The 25,574-nt window shown below is 39.4% G+C and overlaps 1 protein-coding gene across 15 annotated transcripts in view; it reads left to right on the top strand.

The window, feature by feature from the left end:
• Positions 1-13,335, top strand: part of LOC125092604 (lysine-specific demethylase 5D) — a 63,514-nt gene extending 50,179 nt beyond the window's left edge. For 11 of the 15 annotated variants that reach the window (XM_047717003.1, XM_047716991.1, XM_047716994.1 and 8 more), the window contains 16 exons: positions 706-887; positions 983-1,145; positions 5,329-5,448; positions 5,572-5,766; positions 6,040-6,221; positions 6,305-6,429; positions 6,556-6,703; positions 8,329-8,425; positions 9,151-9,509; positions 9,932-10,070; positions 10,493-10,672; positions 10,808-10,945; positions 11,108-11,707; positions 11,962-12,034; positions 12,174-12,373; positions 12,462-13,335. In XM_047717003.1, the coding sequence (XP_047572959.1) occupies positions 706-887; positions 983-1,145; positions 5,329-5,448; positions 5,572-5,766; positions 6,040-6,221; positions 6,305-6,429; positions 6,556-6,703; positions 8,329-8,425; positions 9,151-9,509; positions 9,932-10,070; positions 10,493-10,672; positions 10,808-10,945; positions 11,108-11,707; positions 11,962-12,034; positions 12,174-12,373; positions 12,462-12,812 (3,252 nt within the window). In that variant the 3' untranslated portion in view covers positions 12,813-13,335. The remainder of the gene's footprint in view (positions 1-705; positions 888-982; positions 1,146-5,328; positions 5,449-5,571; positions 5,767-6,039; positions 6,222-6,304; positions 6,430-6,555; positions 6,704-8,328; positions 8,426-9,150; positions 9,510-9,931; positions 10,071-10,492; positions 10,673-10,807; positions 10,946-11,107; positions 11,708-11,961; positions 12,035-12,173; positions 12,374-12,461) is intronic. The other 4 variants (XM_047716992.1, XM_047716996.1, XM_047716999.1 and 1 more) reach the window with 1 other exon arrangement.
• Positions 13,336-25,574: the final 12,239 nt, after the last annotated feature.

Below are 25,574 nucleotides of genomic sequence, written 5' to 3' on the forward strand. Positions count from 1 at the left end.
GAGCCGAAGGCAGCTGCTTAACCAACTGAGCCACCCAGGCGTCCCTCACTGACAATTTTTGATACTCCCCAAAAAATGAATCAATAACTTACACGTTTCAATGCAGAACAAAGAAAGAAATGGATGAGATTATATAAGTAGTATAGTAAGTTTAGAGTTTGGGAGAGAGAGAGTCTGAAATATCCTATAGAAAATACTCAGTGTAGTTAAGGTTTGGGCAAGATTTAGAGCATAACATATTTTTTTGTTTTGTTTTGTTTGGATCCGTAATACAGAGGCACATAAGAGAAAAATAGGATTATGATGTTTAGAAAATGTAAATTACTTCAGGATTAATTATAGACCTAATTGCTGTACCTAGTGCATAGCATTTAGCTGATAATGGGAAAATTGACTTTAGAGAAAACCTATGAACAGTGCTTGTTAGTTTTAGGACAGATGAATTGTGGATTGTGGATCAATATTTTGAGCTATAGTGTTTTCTCTTTCTCTCCAAAAGAAAGATGTGCTTTCAGAAATAATAGAAATTGTCATGACTGGGGTATCATGAGGTATCATGAATATGAAAATACCATGAGTACTGAGTCTGTATTCTTAAAGCAAAGAGCATGCTCTGAGAACTACTGTCTTCTACATATGCCTGGTTTAGTTTGTCTTTACCCCATCCTGCTTCCTACTTACGCTGGCAAATCTTGAACTTAACAGGAATATGCAACCAGTGGATGGAATCTGAATGTAATGCCAGTGCTGGATCAGTCTGTTCTCTGCCACATCAATGCAGACATCTCAGGCATGAAGGTTCCCTGGCTGTATGTAGGCATGGTATTCTCAGCATTTTGTTGGCATATTGAGGATCACTGGAGTTACTCTATTAACTATCTGCACTGGTGAGTGGGATCCAAATGGCTGGGATGGATGTTAAGACTTCTTTCATGTACAAAGATATGCCCAGACTTTATATATCTCCTCTTTACCTGAGCAGGGGTGAACCGAAAACCTGGTATGGGGTACCCTCATTGGCAGCAGAGCAGTTGGAGGAGGTGATGAAGAAGCTGACACCTGAGCTATTTGAGAGCCAGCCTGACCTGCTCCACCAACTTGTCACCCTCATGAATCCCAACACCCTTATGTCCCATGGTGTACCAGTAAGTACCTGGAAATAAGGGGCAAAGCAGATTTAATGTTTGTGCTAGGTTGGAAAAGAAATGAGGAAGAACTTAGTTTCACAGAAATAAAGTTACATGCATTTTGGTGAGGGTACTAGCTTTAGTCTCATGTCTTTGTTTCTGTACTGCTGTCAAGCTGCAATCCTATATAGAACACTAGGATATCCTTAAGAGGAAGGGAGAGGAGAGATCAGATAGTTATTTAAATAACATAAAAGCTGGATTTTGACCTTTTTAATGTGTCTCCTAGTCTAGGATTGGTTGTGTTTAAATCAGTAGGTATAAATTTTAATTTTATGAAATTTAAATTGGGGTTCAGGATTGGTTTCAAATTTGGGAATTTCTAGGATTAATTTATATTAGCCAGTTTTGCAGAAAATGTAAGTACCCAGCAATTTATAGAAGGTAAAGTAGTACACTATCTTTGCAACATACTTTAATTTTGTCATACATACTTTTGAAAGGTATTAGTCAGCCTGTACATAATTTTTTTATAATTTATGTCCATTTCAGTTTTTCTGTCTTCATAAAGTGATTTTGGCATTTCAAGGCTTCCTTCAAATACTACTGACATTTTATAAATTGTTTGAACTTTTTCTTTTCAACATTACTGTTATCTCATTAAAAAGCAGGTAAATTTGAATATTGATGAAATCATGAGGTTGTCTAGTTAAGCCATTTGTTCTGCCTCACATTTCTTGGCTTGCTGTTTCTTTGCCTCTCACATAATATTCAGCATGCACTACCACACATATTTAGGACTGAGATTTGTACATTTTATTTACATTACCTGATTTGCCAGTGGACAGTTATTTATACTATTGTCTTACCTTTCTTTTATTTCTGTAAACTTGGTAGTTAATATCCCCATTTTCATTTCTGATATAATTTGAGTCTTTTTCTTTTGACAAAGACTCTGTTTATCATTTCAAGGAAGTAGCTTCTCATTTTATCCATTTTTTTGCTCTTTTTCTCTTACATATTTACGTAGCTTCTTGGTGAATTGACCCTTTTATTAGTGTATAATCTTTTTTATCTCAATTTTTTACTCAGGCCTGTTTTGTTTTATTATAGAGTCACTTACTCTTTGTTGCTCACTGTTGTGCTTGGAATAAATTTTTCCATTGTTTGATTTTCAAACTCTTTGTGTCATTACCTTGGTGAATTTCTTATAGATAGTATAGAGTTGAACCATGTTTTCTATTCATCCCATTGTCTATTTCTGAGAGTTTGATTTTGAAATTTTTTGTAATTACCAATAAAGGAGGACTTATTTCTGCCAATTTGTAGTTTGTTTTTTGTAGTCATATCTTTTTTGATCCTCAGTTCTTCCATTACTTTCTTCTTCTTGGTGTTAATTGGCTAATTGCAGTGCAATTAAAAGAGCAGGTTTAATGCTCTTTATTTATTTTTTAGTTACTTTCATAATGGTTTGTTTGGTGATTACAATTATTATTTTAGTTTATATCTGTAATTTGCATTAATACCAACTTAGTTTCCGTGGTAAGTTTAAAAAAAAAAAAAAAACTTCTATTCCTATGTAGTTCTGTCCCTCTTCCTTTGTTGTACTATTACAAAATACATCTTTATGCACTATTTACCCATTAAATACTTTTATATTTATTATTCTATGCATACTTCAGTTATGAAGAAAATAGGTGTCTTAAACAAAAAAATAAAATATTGGTTTTTATATTTGACAGTAAAAGTGCCTGGTATAGTATTGGAATGCCCTATTATCTATATGATTTCTATCTCATAGAGATAGACTTAACTTAGTTAATTCTCCAGAAGTATCTTAATTTCTTCTTTTTTTCTCTCATCCCTTTAAATATGTTTTTCCATGCCTTCTGCCATCCCTGATTTCTATGAGAAATCTAACATTCTTGCTGAGTATCTGTTTTATATGATGAATTGTCTCTTGAGGCTCTTAAGATTCCTTTAGCTTTTGACAGTTTGGTTATATTTGATTTTGTCTTACTTGAATACATAGATTCAGTCTTTTCTAAAATTTAGGACTTGGGGTGCCTGGGTGGCTCAGTGGGTTAAAGCCTCTGCCTTTAGCTTAGGTCATGATCCCAGGGTCCTGGGATCGAGTCCCGAATCGGGCTCTCTGCTCAGCAGGGAGCCTGTTTCCCCCTCTCTCCCTGCGTGCCCCTCTGCCTACTTGTGATCTCTCTCTGTCAAATAATAAATAAAAATTGGGACTTGTTCAGATATTATTTCTGAAATTGTCTTTTATGTGTCTTCTTCTTTAACTAACACGAACACTGCTCTGAACATTGGTGTACAAATATGATTTATCTGTTCAGTCCTTGCTTTCCAGTCTTTAGGTTATATAACCAGAACTGGAATTACTGGATCATATGGTATTTCTGTTTAATTTTTTGAGAAACCTCCCTACTCTTTTCCACAGTGGCTGCATTAATTTACATTATACCACATTTTGCTTTCTTTTCATTGTGTTGCCAACCTTATTATTTTTCTATTTTTTTAAAGAAAAATTATGGATGTTACAGTGGTGAGAAGTGGTATCTTGTGGCTATAATGTGCATTTCCCTGGTGACTTATGATACTATGCAGCTTTTCATAATTTGAACTATCTTGTCAAGTTTATAATTGTTCTTTGTTCTGTCATCATGGAGTTTCCTTAAACCAAAAAAATGGAAAAGCCTTTACTCTTAACAGATTGGCTCTGTTTTGATCTTTTACTGCTTTGTGAAGCTGTTTAAAACTGCATTAGCCTTTACCTTCTCCTTGTGTGGAGCCTTAAAGTCAACCAGAGATGGAGCTAAGGGTCTTTTAAATTTTTTCATAGCATGTATGTGGTTTTCTCAATTCCCAAAAATACATGGGAGTTTTTCTGAACCTTTATTTTTCCAAATACCTCCTTCCCCTGCCTTTTCCTTCCTAGGCATTCTAGAATTTCTCTTGGTTGTCCAGTCTCTTCTTTTACCACAGGTGGTTGTGCCTAATGCAGTTCTTTTTATATATTTTAGCTAGCAGATCCTGGGAATCCATTTCTGTTTAGTTAAACTCTGAGGCAGTATAAATAAAGGCAGGTTCTTGAGCCAGGTTTTTCCCAGGAGATAAGTCAGGTCAAACAAACCGTATCACCTCAGTTCTTTGAAAACAAGATCTATGTTGAGTTCTTTTGTATCAGCATATTGCACCAGGATCTTAATATTATTATTTCCAAGGTAGTTGGTGATACTGGATGAAGGGATTGTAGGCAGGAAAAATATATCGCCTCAGAATCTTTTGCCAAAATTTAGAAGCTTTTTTGTTTTTCATTAAATGTCCTACTATTTGTAGTTTGTTATTTTTCTACAGAGTTTTTAAAATACTCTGCTACATTTTGGTAGTTCAATCATTGTTTTAGTAGAGGGATGAGATTTTGGACTTCCTCTTCCATCATTTGTGTTGACATCATGTCCTGATTTTTTTAACTTACATTTCTTTATTTGTTGAATAAGTTAAGAATGTTTATCATATATTTATGGACCATTTGTATTTCCTTCTTGAATTGCACATTGTTTTTCTTTTCCCCTTTCTTTGCATATCCTGTTTTTTTTTTTAAAAGATTTTATTTATTATTTATTTGACAGACAGAGATTACAAGTAGGCAGAGGCAGGCAGAAAGAGAGAGAGGGGGAAGCAGGTGCCCTGCTGCAGAGAGCCCAATGTGGGGCTCGATCCCAGGACCCTGGGATCATGACCTGAGCCGAAAGCAGAGGCTTTAACCCACTGAGCCACCCAGGTGCCCTGATATCCTGTTTTATTAAAAGAGGTCTCCATGTGTGCTTTGAGTCAGATTTAGGGCTATAACCTCGTCCTCAACACTAAGATCTAGACCTCATCTGAAATTAAGAGTTAGGTGCTCAACCAACTAAGCCACTTAGGTGTCCCGCATATCACTTTTAAATTCGATTCTCTTTTTCTCTTGTAAGGCCTGCATATATGAAGATAGAGCCTATGTGTTTCTCCTCTCACTTCTCAGATCTATAATAAAATTTAAAGACATAAAGTGCACTTTCTATCAATTGTCCTGACCTTTTATGTGTTTCTCCAGTCACTTCCCAGATCTGTAACAAAATTTACAGAGCTTAAGTGCACATTCTATCATTCATCCCGATGTACAGTCCTGTCTCTGTTTTTTTAGGTGGTCCGCACAAACCAGTGTGCAGGAGAATTTGTCATCACATTTCCTCGTGCTTACCACAGTGGCTTTAATCAAGGCTATAATTTTGCTGAGGCTGTCAACTTTTGCACTGCTGACTGGGTGAGTCTGGAGTGTGGTAGGCTTGTAGATAGAAAGGGATAAAGAATGTGGACAGAGATCGTTGTGGAGAACATAAATACTGTGGGCTGAATATGGCCACACACAGTCTTAAACTACTTACAGCTACCTGCTGGACGCCAGTGCATTGAACACTACCGCCGGCTTCGGCGCTACTGTGTTTTCTCCCATGAGGAGCTTATCTGCAAGATGGCTGCTTTTCCAGAGAAGTTGGATCTGAATTTGGCTGTGGCTGTGCACAAGGAGATGTTCATTATGGTGCAAGAGGAGCGACGTTTACGAAAAGCTCTATTGGAGAAGGTGGGTGGTGGGAAACATGGCTTAGGGATTCAGTAAAGTAGACTTCTGAAAGGGAGACATATAAAAATTGAGTAGTCATTCTGTGCCTCATCTCTGACTCATACATTTGAATTGGAAACACAGAACCTGTATGTGTTTATATTTTTTTCTTCCGATTTTTCTACAGCTATCCTTACAAGGTTGAGCCCACAGCAGGGCTCAGTGTTGGCTGAGGTGGGGTGTCCACAGCCCTGCTCCTAGTCTTTACAGTATATGTGGGTTGAACACCCCCAGGGCGTCACGGAGGCTGAACGAGAGGCTTTTGAGCTGCTCCCAGATGATGAGCGCCAGTGCATGAAATGCAAGACAACGTGCTTCCTATCAGCTCTGGCCTGCTATGACTGCCCAGATGGCCTGGTGTGCCTTACCCACATCAATGATCTCTGCAAGTGCTCGAGTAGTCGGCAGTATCTGCGGTGAGCCATAGGGTCTACTTGAAAGACACAGAGGAGGTTACAGAGCTGAGCCACATGTACATTTCCTTACTCCCTTTCTCCAGGTACCGATACACCTTGGATGAGCTTCCTGCTATGCTGCATAAGCTAAAGATTCGGGTTGAATCCTTTGACACCTGGGCCAACAAAGTACGAGTGGCCTTGGAAGTGGAGGATGGCCGGAAGCGCAGTAAGTGACCACGAATGGAAAAACCCCCAGCAACAGAGGTTGCTGGGGTTTTCTTCAGCAATCCCAAGTCTCCTCCTCTTTTCCGTAATACTGCTTACTTTCCTTCAACTTCTACTCTGTGTTCAGGCTTTGAAGAGCTAAGGGCACTGGAGTCTGAGGCTCGTGAGAGGAGGTTTCCTAACAGTGACCTACTTCAGCGATTGAGGAACTGCCTAAATGAAGCAGAGGCTTGTGTCTCCCAAGTCCTGGGGCTGGTCAGTGGTCAGGAGGCCAGGTAAGTTAGAGAAGAGGGCAAAAAAATGGGTTTAGTATATGAAAATGATGGGATGCCTGGTGGCTCAGGGTTTAAGCATCTGGTTTCGGCTCAGGTCATAATCTCAGGGTTCTGGGATTGAGCCGCACATTGGGGCTTGTGGGAAGTCTGCTTCTCCCTCTGCTTGCTGCTTTCTCCTGCTTGTGCACTCACCTGTCAAATAAATAAAATCTAAAGGAAAAAAAAAAGGTCATAAAGAATCCATGTAGTATAAAAGTTAATTTATGTGTGTGAGCACATTAATATCTAAAATTTATGTATGTAATCTGGTTGAAGAAGCATACTTAAACCATCTGGCAATGAGAATGAAGATGCAGGCGAACTATTGCAGTCTAACTTGTTAGCAGATTTCATAAAAATATTCGGGCATCAGATTTCCAGAAAATTAATGATTGACTCTGTAGATATATACAGGTTTAGACATTAAATTTTATTTATTATTTGCCAAATGCGTAGAATCATACATAAGTTCTTCTTTCTAAAAATTGGGTGATTATATACACATGCTTTGTAAATTCATGTAAAAAACAGCTGGAGGTATTAATCATAGTATCTCAAAGTCAGATATTTTCAAATTCAGAGAGTTTTTTTTTTTTAAATTAAAGGTTAAAGTGTAATGAATTCACTTTTCATAGGCAATGTGTTTTCCTTTTCTCCTTCAAAAGAAAGACAGTCTCTCCTATTTTGACCTGGTGAGACTCTCATTAGGTGGCTGTGGTTTTTAGTATTTGCAGTCTTAATCCACCTTAAGTTCTAATCATCTAACTTCTGGCCTCTCTTAATTTTTCTCACAGTATGAGTATAACCACATGTCTTTGCACTTCAAATATATGAGTCAGAGATGCGGCACAGAATGACTACTCAATTTTTATTTTTATAGGTTTATATATAGATACAGATGTATATATATATTTATATCTTAGATATACCAAAGAGTGTATCTGTGAACTTAATACTTAGAGATACTGCATTTCTCACATAATGAACTCTTATTTATGGCTCTTCTGTGTACCGTAATGTGTCCATTACTACTTTCACTCTTCTTCATCATCTCGTAATAGTCCTTCCTTGTTTCTTCATTCTTTTGTCTGCTTTTCTTAAAAATTCTGGTATTTATTTTAAATGTAATTAACTTTTTTTTTCCTTAGTGTCACCCTGAAAGTTACTACTCTTAGATTCTATTGAATCTTTATTTTTATGTTTCCTTCTTATATTTCATTTTGATTTCCTTTTAATCCTTATCAGTATAATAAACTGAGGCCTTGTAGAAGTCATCTCACATTGTTACTGTCCAAAAATGAAATGTTTATTTTAATTTTAATTTTTCTAATGGTATCCCAGAAAGCATACATTCTTCTGAAACTTGTATTGTTTCATTTTGATATCTTCAGTCTTCTCTAACAGTTTCAAATACAAAATGTTCCCAAGTTTTTTTCAATGTAGTGGTTCATAGTTCCCAAACATTGAAGCTGACTCAGAGGTACTATAACATAGAAATAAAATAAAGATGTTGGTTTACCGAAAATGTATGCACTGTGGCCTTAGCACGTTCAGTGAATGAATGTTTTTTTCCCTTACTCCTGTAGGATTGAAACCCCGCAACTGACCCTGCCTGAGTTGCGAGTACTTCTTGAGCAAATGGGCAACCTTCCATGTGCCATGCATCAAATTGGGGATGTCAAGGTAAAGAGGGAATTCTTGGCTTAGAACAGATACTATAGAGTTGGGTAGTTCAATATCTATATTTTATTTTATTATTTTTAAAGATTTTATTTATTTATTTGACAGAGAGAGATCACAAGTAGGCAGAGAGGCAGGCAGAGAGAGAGGGGGAAGCAGGCTCCTTGCTGAGCAGAGAGCCTGATGTGGGGCTCGATCCCAGGACCCTGGGATCATGACCTGAGCGAAAGCAGAGGCTTTAACTCACTGAGCCACCCAGGCGCCCCAGTATCTATGTTTTAATAGCTTCATAACTATGTAGTTCAAGCAGATATCCTTCCAAGCAAAAATAATAAGAATACTGAACACAGGACTACATATCTATCTGGCAAAAATAGTAAGAATACTGAACACAGGACTACATATCTATCTGGCTTTTGGCTTTGGAGAATGTGAAGGAGATAGGCAATTTTTTTTTTTTTTTTTTAATAATTCAGACTTCTGAAGCTTTTGAAAGGGTAGCATCACATTAAAGTGAGCTTGAAAGAATTAAATTTGAGATAACTAGGGGAAAAGCAGGGTTATCGTGGCAAATAAAGGGTTTTTGTTGATATTAAGTATATCTTATTGGCTTATGGCTAAAGATAAGTGTAAATGCCTAAGAGAGAATATAAAGGGAACAGATTGAGGGCAGGTGGTTGCATATCTAGGTGAGTAAAGAGTCTCTTCTTTATCCTATATGTTTGCAGGATGTTTTGGAACAAGTGGAGGCCTACCAAATTGAGGCTCGGGAGGCCCTGGCCTCACCTCCCCTCAGTGTAGGACTTTTGCGGTCCTTGTTGGAGAAGGGTCAGCAGCTGGGTGTAGAGGTGCCTGAAGCCCATCAACTCCAGCAACAGGTGGAGCAGGCACGATGGCTAGATGAGGTGAAGCAAGCACTGGCTCCTTCAGCTCAAAGGGGCTCTCTGGTCATCATGCAAGGGCTCTTGGTTACAGGTGCCAAGATAGCCTCCAGCCCTTCTGTGGACAAGGCCCGGGCTGAGCTTCAGGAACTGCTGACCATTGCAGAGCGCTGGGAAGAAAAGGCGCATTTCTGTCTGGAGGCCAGGTGGGGCGGGCCCATCCTTTCCCCATATATACTGTGTAACTCTGGTCCTCAGAGTCTGGGGTTGATCTGGGGATGGCTTTAGTGGGTAACCCTGACACCAGACCTGTAGTTAGGTGTTGGCTAAACTGTAAGGGATTGGTATGATATGATATCCAGTCCTCTGTTTACTACTGTATTAGAAGACAGTAGTTGAGGAAATATTTATGGGCCTAGTTTTCAAATCATACATAGCAGACCTGACTTAAGAAGAGACTGAAATGGCTGCTTCAGCGTTTACAGTTTTTGAGACTTGAGAGATTATTGCTCGTTACTATTTTTAAGTTTTTGTTGTGGAGCTTTTGATGGTAAAACTTAGGACAAAAAAAAGATGCGTATGCATATAACATTGAAGGATGGATTACTATTTTTCCAAACATTTTTAGGCAGAAGCATCCACCAGCTACATTGGAAGCCATAATCCGTGAGGCAGAAAATATCCCAGTTTACCTGCCTAACATCCAAGCACTCAAAGACGCTCTGGCTAAAGCACATGCTTGGATTGCTGATGTGGATGAGATCCAAGTAAGGACTTGTCTCCTCTTTATAGTGCAGATGTAAAGGTAGAAGAAACATAATTTTGCCTTTGACTTTTTAATAACAACGTTCTCTTGTGCTAGTGTGTAGAGATGGCAAGTTAGAGCTGTGAGGATATCAGGGTAAAAATAGCTGAAGGAGAAAAACAAGTATAGGCCTATACCTGATCATAGACTATCCCAAAGGAAGGGGGCCAGACAAGAGAAACCAGAATAAAATAGTTGACATGGAAGGGGATGTTTTTTTAGCCAGTGAAGTAGGAGTTCTTGGTGAAAGTATTTGCTGTCCCACTGTTTTCTTTATAATAGACTCTGTATTTTCTGTATAGCTGTACAGCATGATGCTCAGACAGCACAAATCTGAACACAATAATGATTGATATATTTTAATTTTTCTTGTCCCTGTTGCAGAATGGTGACCACTATCCCTGCTTGGATGACTTGGAAGGCCTGGTGGCTGTAGGCCGAGACCTACCTGTGGGTTTGGAAGAGCTGAGACAGTTAGAGCTTCAAGTTCTAACAGCACATTCATGGAGGGAGAAGGCCTCTAAGACCTTCCTCAAGAAGAATTCATGCTATACGCTGCTGGAGGTAAGACCTGAGACTGCAACTCGCATCTTCTCTTGCGTCAAGCCTGGTTATTATGAGAACATCAGGAATTGGCAGATCTCGTGAGGGGAAGGAAAGGGAAACCCTAGCCATGCTCCCACTGTCTGCCTGCTTCAGGTACTTTGCCCATGTGCAGACGCTGGCTCAGATACCAGCAAGCGTAGCCGATGGATAGAGAAGGAGTTGGGCTTGTACAGATCTGACACAGAGTTGCTGGGACTGTCTGCACAGGACCTCAGGGATCCAGGCTCTGTGGTGAGTTTTGGCATATGTGGGGACAAGAGCCTGGTGACAATAAGAGTATCTGAGCTGGGTAATGATAGGCTCTCTGTGGTTTGTGAGTGAGATGTTAAAAGCACTAGAGAAGGGAGTGAAATGCACTGCTGACTTCCTCTCCCTCTGTCCTGGGCATGTCAGATCGTGGCCTTCAAGGAGGGGGAGCAGAAGGAGAAGGAGGGTATCCTGCAGCTGCGTCGCATGAACTCCACCAAGCCTAGTCCACTGGCCACATCAACCACAGCTTCTTCTGCAACCTCCATCTGTGTTTGTGGGCAGGTGCCAGCAGGGGTGGGAGCTCTGCAGTGTGACCTATGTCAGGATTGGTTCCATGGGCAGTGTGTCTCTGTACCCCGCCTCCTCAGCTCTTCAAGACCCACTTCCACCTCATCACCACTGCTGGCCTGGTGGGAGTGGGACACCAAATTTTTGTGTCCACTGTGCATGCGCTCAAGGCGCCCACGTCTGGAGACCATCCTGGCACTGCTGGTAGCCCTGCAGAGACTGCCCGTACGGCTCCCTGAGGGTGAAGCCCTACAGTGTCTCACTGAGAGAGCTATTGTCTGGCAAGGCCGTGCTAGGCAGGTTCTAGCATCCGAGGACGTGACTGCTCTGTTGGGACAGCTGGCTCAGCTTCGTCACCAACTGCAGGATAAACCCAGGCTGGAGAAGCCCCCTACCTACCCTTCAGCCCCTGCTTGTGAGCCACACAGAGAAGGCTGTGGCAAGGATATGCCTAAGGTTAGCTGCCCAGTCCAGCTCTTGCCCTTAAATGTCTTACCTCCTTGCCATACCGTATTTAGGCTGTGCTTTCTGCCCTGTAATTTTTAGTCTCCCTTGGTGTAACCTGCATGTCCCATTTTGCTCCCTTTTATTAGCCTGTATGTACCTTCCTCCTCCAGGAGGTAAATGTCCTAAGTTTGGGGTTGGTGCAGAAAATATTAGGACTTGATTTTTCTATAACCTGTTACCCTACCCATTCTTACTCTTCTTAGCAGGTTCCAGGGTTGCTGCTGAATGTGGACAGTATGACAAGCCATGAGAAGGTTGCTTCTGTTCAGGGCTCAGGTAAGACATGTAGGTTTAGGTTTCGGTAGACTGTTGAGTAGATACCACAAAGGTGATCTGTTTCATTGTTGTTTCTGTCAAGGTGTTGGGTATAAATCTAGGCATAGCCTCTAATTACGTCTGTCCCTAAAATTTGCAGACCTGGAGGTATTGTCCTCACTATTGCCACAGTTGACTGGTCCTGTATTAAATCTGCCTGAGGCAACCCGTGCCCCACTGGAGGAACTTATGTTGGAGGGAGATCTGCTTGAGGTAACTCTGGATGAGAACCATAGCATCTGGCAGCTACTGCAAGCTGGACAGCCTCCAGACATAGAGCGGATCCGTACACTTCTAGAGGTGAGGAAAAGGGTCATGGGCAGGGCCAGGAGATTAAGCCTGACCACTGGTCCACAAGTGCTTTTTGCTTGCCTGTGTGTCATTGTAGCTGGAGAAGCCTGAGCATAAAGGAAATCGAACAAGAGGCCGAGACCTGGAGAAGCGAAAGCGGCGACGACAGCAGAAAATAGATCTGAGTAGGAAAAGCAAAGATCTTGTTCAAGAAGAGCTGCAGTCAAAAAAGGCCCGAAACTCAGAGATTAAGCCTCAGGGGGCTCAACAAGAAGAGTTTGAGGAGGAAACAGATAGTGAAAATATTTTCCTGACTTCTATAGAACATAGCCCTATCTTGAAAGGGAACAAAAATAGCTTCCAACAAAATGGTTCAGGTTCTACAGTCTCTCTTCCTTCCTTAACCCCCTTGCTACACCAGCCCTACCCTCAACAGGAAGAGTTATGACAGCAAGCAGAAAAGGTTTTTTTTTTAAATCCTTCTGCCTCTTGGACCTTCCTAGGTCCTGAACTTTGTTTTTTATCTAGAATTTGTCACTTTAGAATTTTGATATCTTAAGTGTTAACAGTGATATTTTGAGCTCATTTCCTAGGGTCAGTGCTCTGTGTGCCTCTTCCCAGAATTTCTCGCCAGCATTACCGGGACGAGTATGCAGTGAATGATTTCCCATGCCAGTTTCATTTTGGACTTTGGCAAATAAAACTTGACAAAGCCAAATCTATCTCTCTATTTTTTTTTCCCCTCCCTTTTTTCTTGTATTTTAAAAATATTTTGGTGCTTCAAGCCTTCTATATTCTACCTCCTTTTCTTTTCTCATCTTGGTTCGCATAAGAAAAGACATTGTATTGTGTAATTTTTTGTTAAAGCTAAAAAGAATAGAACAAATAAATAAGTTCTTGGTTTAGACTGTTGGAAATTTTAATTTGTTTTGTTAAAAATAAAACAGCAGTTCGTGTGTTTTAAAACTGGATTTGATTTGAACTTTTTTCACTATAACAGTAACAAGTTGGGAAACTTAAAAACCTGGTTTGAACCATTATACTTTTTTGATCAATGTGTGAAGAGTCAACTAATATAACACCTAAAACTTAGATCAAGGTCATTTACTCCATGGAGTCCAGTTGTTCACCACCATTGGGGAGTTACTCATTCTCCATTGAATCACTTTGTTGAAAATCTCTTGGCTGTACTTGTATGTCTATAATGTTCTCGTCATTATTGATCTGTATATTTATTTAGCAGGACCCCATTGTATTGATAACTTTCAGTAAATAACTAACATAGAGTATGTCTTTCAGTAGGGTGGAATGATCCCTCCCTTTTATTCTGTTTCATATGGTTTTAGCTATCCTGGTACCAACCTTTTTTTCCTATATGCAGTTCACTTTGCCTCCTGCATTTGACAGAGCTGAACTTGAACAATTTATTATACCTCTTACCTTTCACTGGTCTTTTAGGTGATAAAATATACCTAATACATTTGTTCTAAAAGTTCATGGAGATGATTAGGTAAATATCTCAAGGAAGACAGGTACACTTTAGTTTACATGTATCTTTTTGTGTGTCTTAGTGATTCAGTCCAACGGACTACTTTTCTCAGTCCTTTTCTGTAATAAGATTCTGTGGACCTGGTTTGAATCCCTTAAATGAATGCTTTGCTTTTTATTCCTGCTTATCCAGCTGGTGTAGACCTATTTCTGTGTAAAAAAAAATTTTTTTAAAGATTTTATTTATTTGCTTGATAGAGTGGGCATTAGCTAGGGGAGTAGCAGAGGTAGATGAAAAACCAGACTCCCTTCTGAGCTGAGAGCTGGACATGGGGTTCGATCCCAGGACCTGACCTTAGCCAAAGGCAGATGCTTAATGAGTGAGCCATGCAGGCATCCAGTGTGTATAAAACTTGATACCTAAAGTTGTTCCCACCGATCTAGTTGTCTTCTCTGTGTTATTTCCTATCTTTTCCGCTCTAATCAGGTTATCCTCAGGCATTACTTTGTTGCTTACAAACATAATCATAGCCCCCTGCCCCAGTTTTAGTTTCTTTACCTGTCAGAAAAACAGTGATAGCTTACTGTAACATAGCAATTACATTAAATAAATGTGAGGTCTTGTGCTCTTTCATCTACTTACAAAAATCACTTTCTGAGGTTTTATGGGTATTCTGCACAAATGTGGTGGGTTTGTGATTTTTCACTGTGCACTCTGAAAATTTTTATTATCCAAGGGAGTGTCTTTTATTTTTAAAAAAGATTTTATTATTTGGCATAGACACAGTGAGAGAGGGAACACAAGCAGGGGGGAGTGGGAAGGGGAGAAGCAGACTTCTTGCTGAGCAGGGAGACCAGTGTAGGACACGAACTCAAGACCTTGGGATCATGACCGGAGCCGAAGGCAGACACTTAACGACTGAGCCATCCAGAGGCCCCAGGGAGTGTCTTTTAAATCCAGCATTTGCTTTCTGTATTTACAGTTTGCAGACTGTATTTACAGTTTCCAGACTGTCACCATTTGACAATCACTGTAATTGGAAACTACTCTTCATTTAGTGAAAGAATTCAGACCATGTGGGGTTCCTGGGTGGGTCCGTCATTGTCTGCCTTTGGCTCAGGTCTTGCTGTATTGGGACACCTGCTTCTCCCACTTCTACCACTTCTTTACTTCCCCCATTTCCCTTGCCAGCATTACCTGTCTTGCTGTCTCTCTCTCTCTGTCAAATAAATAAAATCTTTAAAAAGTAAAAAACTACGTATAAGGATCTGGGTCAGGTGAAACACAGGAACAATTGTACATCTTTTTTTTTTTTTTTTAAAGATTTTATTTATTTATTTGACAGAGATCACAAGTAAGCAGAGAGACAGGCAGGGAGAGAGGAGGAAGCAGGCTCGCTGCTGAGCACGGAGTCTGATGCGGGGCTCGATCCCAGGACTCTGGGATCATGACCTGAGTTGAAGGCAGAGGCTTAACCCACTGAGTCACCCAGGCACCCCCAACTGTACATCTTTTTATGGGCCACCTTTGTTTTATTCAGGAGCAAGTTCTAGTATGAAACCAAACACAAAGATGTATCATTAAGTTTTGCATATAAGTGCTGATTACCTTGTGATTATAAATTGAATTAAGAAACATCAAATCTGGAGGGAGGAGTCAAGATGGAGAAGTAGGCTGAGACTACTTCAGGTAGCGGGAGATCAGCTAAATAGCTTATCTAAAGATTGCGAACACCTACAAATCCAAGGGGAGATTGAAGAGAAGAAGAACAGCAATTCTAGAAACAGAAAATCAACCACTATCTGAAAGGTAGGACTGGCGGAGAAGTGAATCCAAAGCGATGGGAAGATAGACCGCGGGGGAGGGGCCGGCTCCTGGCGAGCGGCGGAGCAACGGAGCACAAAATCGGGACTTTTAAAAGTCTGTTCCGCTGAGGGACATCGCTCCAGAGGCTTAACTGGGGTGAAGCCCAGGCGGGATCAGCGCGGCCTCAGGTCCCACAGGGTCACAGAAGGATCGGGGGTGTCTGAGTGTCGCAGAACTTACCGGTATTAGAACAGGGAAGCTGGCTACAGAGACAGAGCCGAGGAGTAAGCTCTAAACTCGGGGTTACCTTGAACCGGTCGCAGGCTTGGTCAGCTCGGAGCGCGGCCGGAGGCCAGGGTGATGGGAGTCATTGGGCGCTGTTCTCTGAGGGCGCTCTGAGGAGTGGGGCCCTGGGCTCTCGGCTCCTCCGGGCCGGAGACTGGGAGGCCGCCATCTTCATTCCCATCTTCCAGAACTCTACGGAAAGCGCTCAGGGAACAAAAGCTCCCAAAAGCAAACCCAGCAAACCCGAGCGGATTACTCAGCGCGGCCCCGGGTAAGGGCGGTGCAACTCCGCCTGGGGCAAAGACACTTGAGAATCAGTACAACAGGCCCCTCCCCCAGAAGATCAACAAGAAACCCAGCCAGGACCAAGTTCACCTACCAAGGAGTGCAGTTTCTATACCAAGGAGAGCGGCGGAATTCCAGAGGAGTAAAAAGCAAAGCACAGAACTCATGGCTTTCTCCCCATGATTCTTTAGCCTTGCAGTTAATTTAAAATTTTTTTTCTTTTTCAATTTTTTTTTCTTTTTTCTCTTCTTCTGCTAAATTTTTTTAACTTTTACCGTTTTCTTTTTTAATGTTTTTTAAATAGTTTATCTAATATATATATATATATATATATATATTTTTTTTTTTCCTTTTTATATTTTTTATCAGCTTTCTTTTTTTAATAGTTTCTTTTCTTTTCTTTTTTTTTCTTTTTTCCTTTCTGAAACCCTTTTTATCCCCTTTCTCCCCCCTCACGATTTGGGATCTCTTCTGATTTGGCTAAAGCATATTTTCCTGGGGTTGTTGCCACGCTTTTAGTATTTTACTTGCTCCTTCATATACTCTTATCTGGACAAAATGACAAGGCGGAAAAATTCACAACAAAAAAAAGAACAAGAAGCAGTACCAAAGGCTACGGACCTAATCAATACAGACATTGGTAATATGTCAGATATAGAGTTCAGAATGACGATTCTCAAGGTTCTAGCTGGGCTTGAAAAAGGCATGGAAGATGTTAAAGCAACCCTCTCAGGAGATATAAAAGCCCTTTCTGGAGAAATAAAAGAACTAAAATCGAACCAAGTTGAAATAAAAAAAGCTATTAATGAGGTGCAATAAAAAATGGAGGCTCTCACTGCTAGGATAAATGAGGCAGAAGAAAGAATTAGTGATATAGAAGACCAAATGACAGAGAATAAAGAAGCTGAGCAAAAGAGGGACAAACAGCTACTGGACCACGAGGGGAGAATTCGAGAGATAAGTGACACCATAAGACGTAACAACATTAGAATAATTGGGATTCCAGAAGAAGAGGAAACAGAGAGGGGAGCAGAAGGTATGTTGGAGAGAATTATTGGAGAGAATTTCCCCAATATGGCAAAGGGAACAAGCATCAAAATCCAGGAGGTTCAGAGAACCCCCCTCAAAATCAATAAGAATAGGTCCACACCCCATCACCTAATAGTAAAATTTACAAGTCTTAGTGACAAAGAAAAGATCCTGAAAGCAGCCCGGGAAAAGAAGTCTGTAACGTACAATGGTAAAAATATTAGATTGGCAGCAGACTTATCCACAGAGACCTGGCAGGCCAGAAAGAGCTGGCATGATATATTCAGAGTACTAAATGAGAAAAACATGCAGCCAAGAATACTATATCCAGCTAGGCTATCATTGAAAATAGAAGGAGAGATTAAAAGCTTCCAGGACAAACAAAAACTGAAAGAATTTGCAAATACCAAACCAGCTCTACAGGAAATATTGAAAGGGGTCCTCTAAGCAAAGAGAGACCCTAAAAGTAGTAGATCAGAAAGAAACAGAGAAAATATACAATAACAGTCACCTTACAGGCAATACAATGGCACTAAATTGATATCTCTCAATCGTTACCCTGAATGTTAATGGACTAAATGCCCCAATCAAAAGACACAGGGTATCAGAATGGATAAAAAAACAAAACCCATCTATATGTTGCCTACAAGAAACTCATCTTAAACCTGAAGACACCTCCAGGTTTAAAGTGAGGGGGTGGAAAAGAATTTACCATGCTAATGGACATCAGAAGAAAGCAGGAGTGGCAATCCTTATATCAGATCAATTAGATTTTAAGCGAAAGACTATAATAAGAGATGAGGAAGGACACTATATCATACTCAAAGGAACTGTCCAACAAGAAGATCTAACAATTTTAAATATCTATGCCCCTAACGTGGGAGCAGCCAACTATATAAACCAATTAATAACAAAATCAAAGAAACACATCGACAAGAATACAATAATAGTAGGGGATTTTAACACTCCCCTCACTGAAATGGACAGATCATCCAAGCAAAAGATCAACAAGGAAATAAAGGCCTTAAATGACACACTGGACCAGATGGACATCACAGATCTATTCAGAACATTTCATCCCAAAGCAACAGAATACACATTCTTCTCTAGTGCACATGGAACATTCTCCAGAATAGATCACATTCTTGGTCCTAAATCAAGTCTCAACCGGTATCAAAAGATTGGGATCATTCCCTGCATGTTTTCAGACCACAATGCTCTAAAGCTAGAACCCAATAACAAGAGGAAATTTGGAAAGAACCCAAATACATGGAGACTAAACAGCATCCTTCTAAAGAATGAATGGGTCAACCAGGAAATCAAAGAAGAATTGAAAAAATTTATGGAAACAAATGATAATGAAAACACAATGGTAGAGAATCTGTGGGACACAACAAAGGCAGTCCTGAGAGGAAAATATATAGCGGTACAAGCCTTTCTCAAGAAACAAGAAAGGTCTCAGGTACACAACCTAACCCTACACCTAAAGGAGCTGGAGAAAGAACAAGAAAGAAACCCTAAACCCAGCAGGAGAAGAGAAATCATAAAGATCAGAGCAGAAATCAATGAAATAGAAACAAACAAACAAAAAAAACCCACAATAGAACAAATCAACGAAACTAGGAGCTGGTTCTTTGAAAGAATTAATAAGATTGATAACCCCCTGGCCAGACTTATCAAAAAGAAAAGAGAAACGACCCAAATAAATAAAATCATGAATAGAAGAGGAGAGATCACAACGAACACCAAAGAAATACAGACAATTATAAGAACATACTATGAGCAACTCTACGCCAACAAATTTGACAATCTGGAAGAAATGGATGCATTCCTAGAGACATATAAACTACCACAACTGAACCAGGAAGAAATGGAAAGCCTGAACAGACCCATAACCAGTAAGGAGATTGAAACAGTCATCCAAAATCTCCAAACAAACAAAAGCCCAGGGCCAGAGGGCTTCCCGGGGGAATTCTACCAAACATTTAAAGAAGAACTAATTCCTATTCTCCTGAAACTGTTCCAAAAAATAGAAATAGAAGGAAAACTTCCAAACTCATTTTATGAGGCCAGCATCACCTTGATCCCAAAACCAGACAAGGATCCCATCAAAAAGAGAACTACAGACCAATATCCTTGATGAACACAGATGCAAAAATTCTAGCGAAAATACTAGCCAATAGGATTCAACAGTACATTAAAAGGATTCTTCACCACGACCAAGTGGGATTTATTCCAGGGCTGCAAGTTTGGTTCAACATCTGCAAATCAATCAATGTGATACAACACATTAATAAAAGAAAGAACAAGAACCATATGATACTCTCCATAGATGCTGAAAAAGCATTTGACAAAGTACAGCATCCCTTCCTGATCAAAACTCTTCAAAGTGTAGGGATAGACGGCACATACCTCAATATTATCAAAGCCATCTATGAAAAACCCACCGCAAATATCATTCTCAATGGAGAAAAACTGAAAGCTTTTCCGCTAAGATCAGGAACACGGCAGGGATGTCCGTTATCACCACCGCTATTCAACATAGTACTAGAAGTCCTAGCCTCAGCAATCAGACAACAAAAGGAAATTAAAGGCATCCAAATCGGCAAAGAAGAAGTCAAACTATCACTCTTCGCAGATGATATGATACTCTATGTGGAAAACCCAAAAGACTCCACTCCAAAACTGCTAGAACTTGTACAGGAATTCAGTAAAGTGTCAGGATATAAAATCAATGCACAGAAATCAGTTGCACTTCTCTACACCAACAACAAGACAGAAGAAAGAGAAATTAAGGAGTCCATCCCATTTACAATTGCACCCAAAACTATAAGATACCTAGGAATAAACCTAACCAAAGAGACTAAGAATCTGTACACAGAAAACTATAAAGTACTCATGAAAGAAATTGAGGAAGACACAAAGAAATGGAAAAATGTTCCATGCTCCTGGATTGGAAGAATAAATATTGCGAAAATGTCTATGCTACCTAAAGCAATCTACACATTTAATTCAATTCCTATCAAAGTACCATCCATTTTTTTCAAAGAAATGGAACAAAATAATCCTAAAATTTATATGGAACCAGAAAAGACCTCGAATAGCCAAAGGAATATTGAAAAAGAAAGCCAAAGTGGGTGGCATCACAATTCCGGACTTCAAGCTCTATTACAAAGCTGTCATCATCAAGACAGCATGGTACTGGCACAAAAACGGACACATAGATCAATGGAACAGAATAGAGAGCCCAGAAATAGACCCTCAACTCTATGGTCAACTAATCTTCGACAAAGCAGGAAAGAATGTCCAATGGAAAAAAGACAGCCTCTTCAATAAATGGTGTTGGGAAAATTGGACAGCCACTTGCAGAAAAATGAAATTGGATCATTTCCTTACACCACACATGAAAATAGACTCAAAATGGATGAAGGATCTCAATGTGAGAAAGGAATCCATCAAAATCCTTGAGGAGAACACAGGCAGCAACCTCTTCGACCTCAGCCGCAGCAACATCTTCCTAGGAACATCGCCAAAGGCGAGGGAAGCAAGGGCAAAAATGAACTTTTGGGATTTTATCAAGATCAAAAGCTTTTGCCCAGCAAAGGAAACAGTTAACAAAACCAAAAGACAACTGACAGAATGGGAGAAGATATTTGCAAATGACATATCAGATAAAGGGCTAGTGTCCAAAATCTATAAAGAACTTAGCAAACTCAACATCCAAAGAACAAATAATCCAATCAAGAAATGGGCAGAGGACATGAACAGACATTTCTGCAAAGAAGACATCCAGATGGCCAACAGACACATGAAAAATTGCTCCACAAATCTCGGCATCAGGGAAATACAAATCAAAACCACAATGAGATATCACCTCATACTAGTCAGAATGGCTAAAATTAACAAGTCAGGAAATGACAGATGCTGGCGAGGATGCGGAGAAAGGGGAACCCTCCTACACTGTTGGTGGGAATGCTAGTTGGTGCAACCACTCTGGAAAACAGCATGGAGGTTCCTCAAAAAGTTGAAAATAGAACTACCCTATGACCCAGCAATTGCACTGCTGGGTATTTACCCTAAAGATACAAACGTAGTGATCTGAAGGGGCACGTGCACCCGAATGTTTATAGCAGCAATGTCTACAATAGCCAAACTATGGAAAGAACCTTGATGTCCATCAACAGACGAATGGATAAAGAAGATGTGGTATATATACACAATGGAATACTATGCAGCCATCAAAAGAAATGAAATCTTGCCATTTGCGATGATGTGGATGGAACTAGAGGGTATCATACTTAGCGAAATAAGTCAATCGGAGAAAGACAACTATCATATGATCTCCCTGATATGAGGGATAGGAGATGCAACATGGGGGGTTAAGGGGGTAGGAGAAGAATAAATGTAACAAGATGGGATTGGGAGGGAGACAAACCATAAGTGACTCTTAATCTCACAAAACAAACTGAGGGTTGATGGGGGGAGGGGGTTGGGAGAGGGGGGTGGGGTTATGGATATTGGGGAGGGTATGTGCTATGGTGAGTGCTGTGAAGTGTGTAAACCTGGCGATTCACAGACCTGTACCCTGGGGATAAAAATATATGTTTATAAAAAATAAAATTAAAAAAACAAAAACTAGTTTAGGAGGTCAGCAGATTCTAGTAAAGAATGTATACTGTAATAAAAGAATGTATTTGAAATGTACAAAACAACCCAATGAAAGGGATGAGGGAAAAGGTATGGCCCTAAATAAGTAGAAATTAATGGAATCTGTAGATCAAAGGCAAGGAACTGTACATAAGAGATGTAATGTAGTTGATAAAGTTATTTTCCCCAAGGGAAAGAAAAAAAGAAAGAAACATCAAATCTTTAGCAGGAAGTTAATTTCCAAAACCATTTAGTGTTTTGTAATAGTGATTCAGGGTAATTCTTCTCTTGCAGGAAAATTTTCATCTTGATTTTTATGAAAAAAAATTGTAATACAACTTCATGATTACTAAGTTTTCAAAGTTCAGTATGATATGCCTTATTGGCTATTCAGCTTCTATTTCTGACAAAAATTCACGAAATTAATAATGTTTCTGTTCATGAGAATAAAGTTCATTGACACTATTGGTATAGCAGTACATGATAGATCCATATATAACACGCTATATTTTCAAAAGGTTGTACATTTTTCTTATCTGCTTTATACATTTTTTATCACCACCACTTGTAATATATCTTTGCACATTCCACTTTAGGATTCAATGAATTTGTATTTTCTCAACTATTCTTATGGAGCACTGGGGATGGTGCATAAACAATGAATCTTGGAACAGTGAAAAAATTAAACTGTAGAAAAATACTATTACTGAGAGTATTAGCTATCAGATAGCTATTAATAAAGGCTCGTTCTTTATTTACTTCCTACTTCACACTGACTTTTCAAAAATAACAAAAACAGTAGCCATAATATCACCTTAGTGAAAAGGAAAGCTTCAAGGAAAGCCACTTAATTCTTTTATTTTTATTTTTTTGAAAGAGCCCATGTGACTGGAGGGAGAGGAGGCATGGGGATCAATCTCACAATCCTGAGATCATGACCTGAGCCAAAACCAAAAGTCAGAATGCTTAGCCACCTGAATGCCCCAATGAAATGCACTTTAATCACATGTGTCCACAAGTCCGTTCTCTCCAACAGGTTTAGTTTATTTTCTTTTCACACAGTTCTTCAAGTGCTGTTATGAAAAACTATTTAATATGTATAAGTGGTTTCCCTTAATGGATGTCATTGAGTCATTGGAAACATACTTTGGTTCCACTCTCTTAGTTATTTTTAAGAAAAAAAAAAACACATGAGATTCTCATCTTAAATTTTCTACTTTTTCTGACTCTTGTTTTTAGATGGGGTGCTTAATCTAAAAATGAGTGCTTAATTTAGTAATAACCACTATACATTGTGTTCTTTAACAGCTGTCATGTCATTGAATAATAAACATAATTGTTTACCGTATAATTCAGTAACACATGCAGATGTCTAAACCATGCCTGCCATTCATTACTCTTTTTCTGATGAGTTTGCCCTAGTAATAAGCAGAAAATAAAATGAAGTCCTGTAACACTATATATGCCTTTGAAACAGTATTTTAGCTAGTAACTAACTTAGCTATGATTTATAGTGTGCCAAGCAAGTATACCAAGGAATAACTCCAAATCTCCTATTTTCAGCTCTCCACATATAAAGGAATAGATATGGCTGTATTTAGTATAATTTTATTTATGATCACAAATTTGAATATAATAAAATTTTCACATAACAAACTTTTCTTTTGGCAACTATTTAAAATACAAAAACAGGTAGGCACCCTGTCTATAGGCAAAAGATTTTTGACTTGTGGTCAAAGAGACCAGTTAAAACAGGGATTTAATTAAACCTGGCCAAACTTTTGTCAAGAATACAGATTTCTTAAATTTTCCAACTTTATGTTCTGGTTGATAACAGTCCTTTATTAGTAGGAATAGAGGCTTAGAAGCCTATTTCTGTTTCTGTTTCTGTTAGTAGCCCCTAGAAGTAATAGGAGCTTTGTTCTTTTTTTAATTTGAATTTTATTTAATATACAACACAATATTGGTTTCATGAGTGGAATTCAGTGATTCATTACTTACAAGACCCACTGCTCATCTTAAGTGCCCTTTTTAATCTAGCCTATCCCCTACCCACCTCCCTCCATCAACCTTCAGTTCTCTATTATTAGGAGTCTCTTACAGTTTGTTTCTCTCCTCTTTTTCCTTTTTCTGCACACTTCCCATATGTTCATCTGTTTTCTTAAGTTCTACATACAAATGAAATCATATGGTATTTCTCATTCTCTGAATTCTCTTAACATATCCACATTATTGCAAATGGCAAGATTTCATTCTGGTAGCTGAGTAATATTCCATTGTATACATATGCCACATCTTTCTCCATTCTTCAACTGATGGATATTTGGCTATTTCCATTGAATGGCTATTGTTGATCATGCTGCAGTAAACACTCTGGTTGCAATAAACAAATACCCTTTTAAATCAGTGTTTTTGTATCCTTTGGGTAATACATGGTAATGCATTTGCTGAAACGTGGGGTAATTCTACTTTTAACTTTTTGGGTAACTATTTTCCAGAGTGGCTGCACCAACTTGCATTCCCACCAACAGTGTAAGATCGTTCTGCTTTCTCCACATTCCTGGCCAACATCTGTTTCATGATTTGTTAATTTTAGCCATTCTAACTGGTGGGAGGGGATATCTCATTGTGGTTTGATTTGCACTTCCCTGATGTTGAGTATCTCTTCATTTGTCTGGTTGATCATCCTTCCATGTGTCTGGCCATCTGGATGTCTTCTATGGAAAAGGGTCTATTCATAGTCATACCTTCTGCCCATTTCTTGACTGGATTATTTGTTTTTTTTGGGTGTTGGGTTTGAGAAGTTCTTTTCATCACCATAAAGTACATCATTAGTTTTTGATGTAGTTTTCCATGATACATTTTTTTTTTTTTGTAACACCCAGTGCTCCATGCAATACATGGCCTCCTTAATACCCACCACCGGGCTAGCCCATCACCCCACCCCTCACCCCTCTGAAACCCAGAGTCCATAGTCTCTCATGGCTCATCCTCCCCTCTGATTTTCCCCCCTTCATTTTCCCCTTCCTTCTCTTAATGTCCTCCATGCTATTCATTATATTCAACAAATAAGTGAAACCATTTGATAATTGGCTCTCTCTGCTTGACTTATTTCACTTGCATAATCTCTTCCAGTCCCATCCATGTTGACTCAAAAGCTGGATATTCATCCTTTCTGTTTAGTAATACTCTATTTTGTATATGGAACCACATCTTTATCCATTCATCCATATCCATATCCATCCATATCCATAAGGACATCTGTGCTCCTTCCACAGTTTGGCTAACATGGAATTGCTTCTATGAACATTTGGGTGCATTTGCCCCTTCTTTTCACTACATCTGTATATTTGGGGTAAATACCCAGTAGTGCAATTGCAGGGTCAAAGGTAGCTCTATTTTTAACTTTTTGAAGAATCTTCACACTCTTTTCCAAGTGGCTGCACCAACTTGCATTCCCACCAACAGTGTAAGAGCGTTCCCCTTTCTCCACATCCTCTCCAACACATGTTGTTTACTGTCTTGTTAATTTTGGCCATTCTCACTAGTGTAAGGTGGTATGTCAATGTGGTTTTGATTTCAATCTCCCTGATGGCTAATGGTGATGAACATTTCTTCATGTATCTCTTAGCTACTTGTATGTCTTCATTGGAGAAGTGTCTGTTCATG

The sequence above is a fragment of the Lutra lutra genome, chromosome Y (genome assembly GCF_902655055.1).
Source record: "Lutra lutra chromosome Y, mLutLut1.2, whole genome shotgun sequence".
Taxonomy (NCBI): domain Eukaryota; kingdom Metazoa; phylum Chordata; class Mammalia; order Carnivora; family Mustelidae; genus Lutra; species Lutra lutra.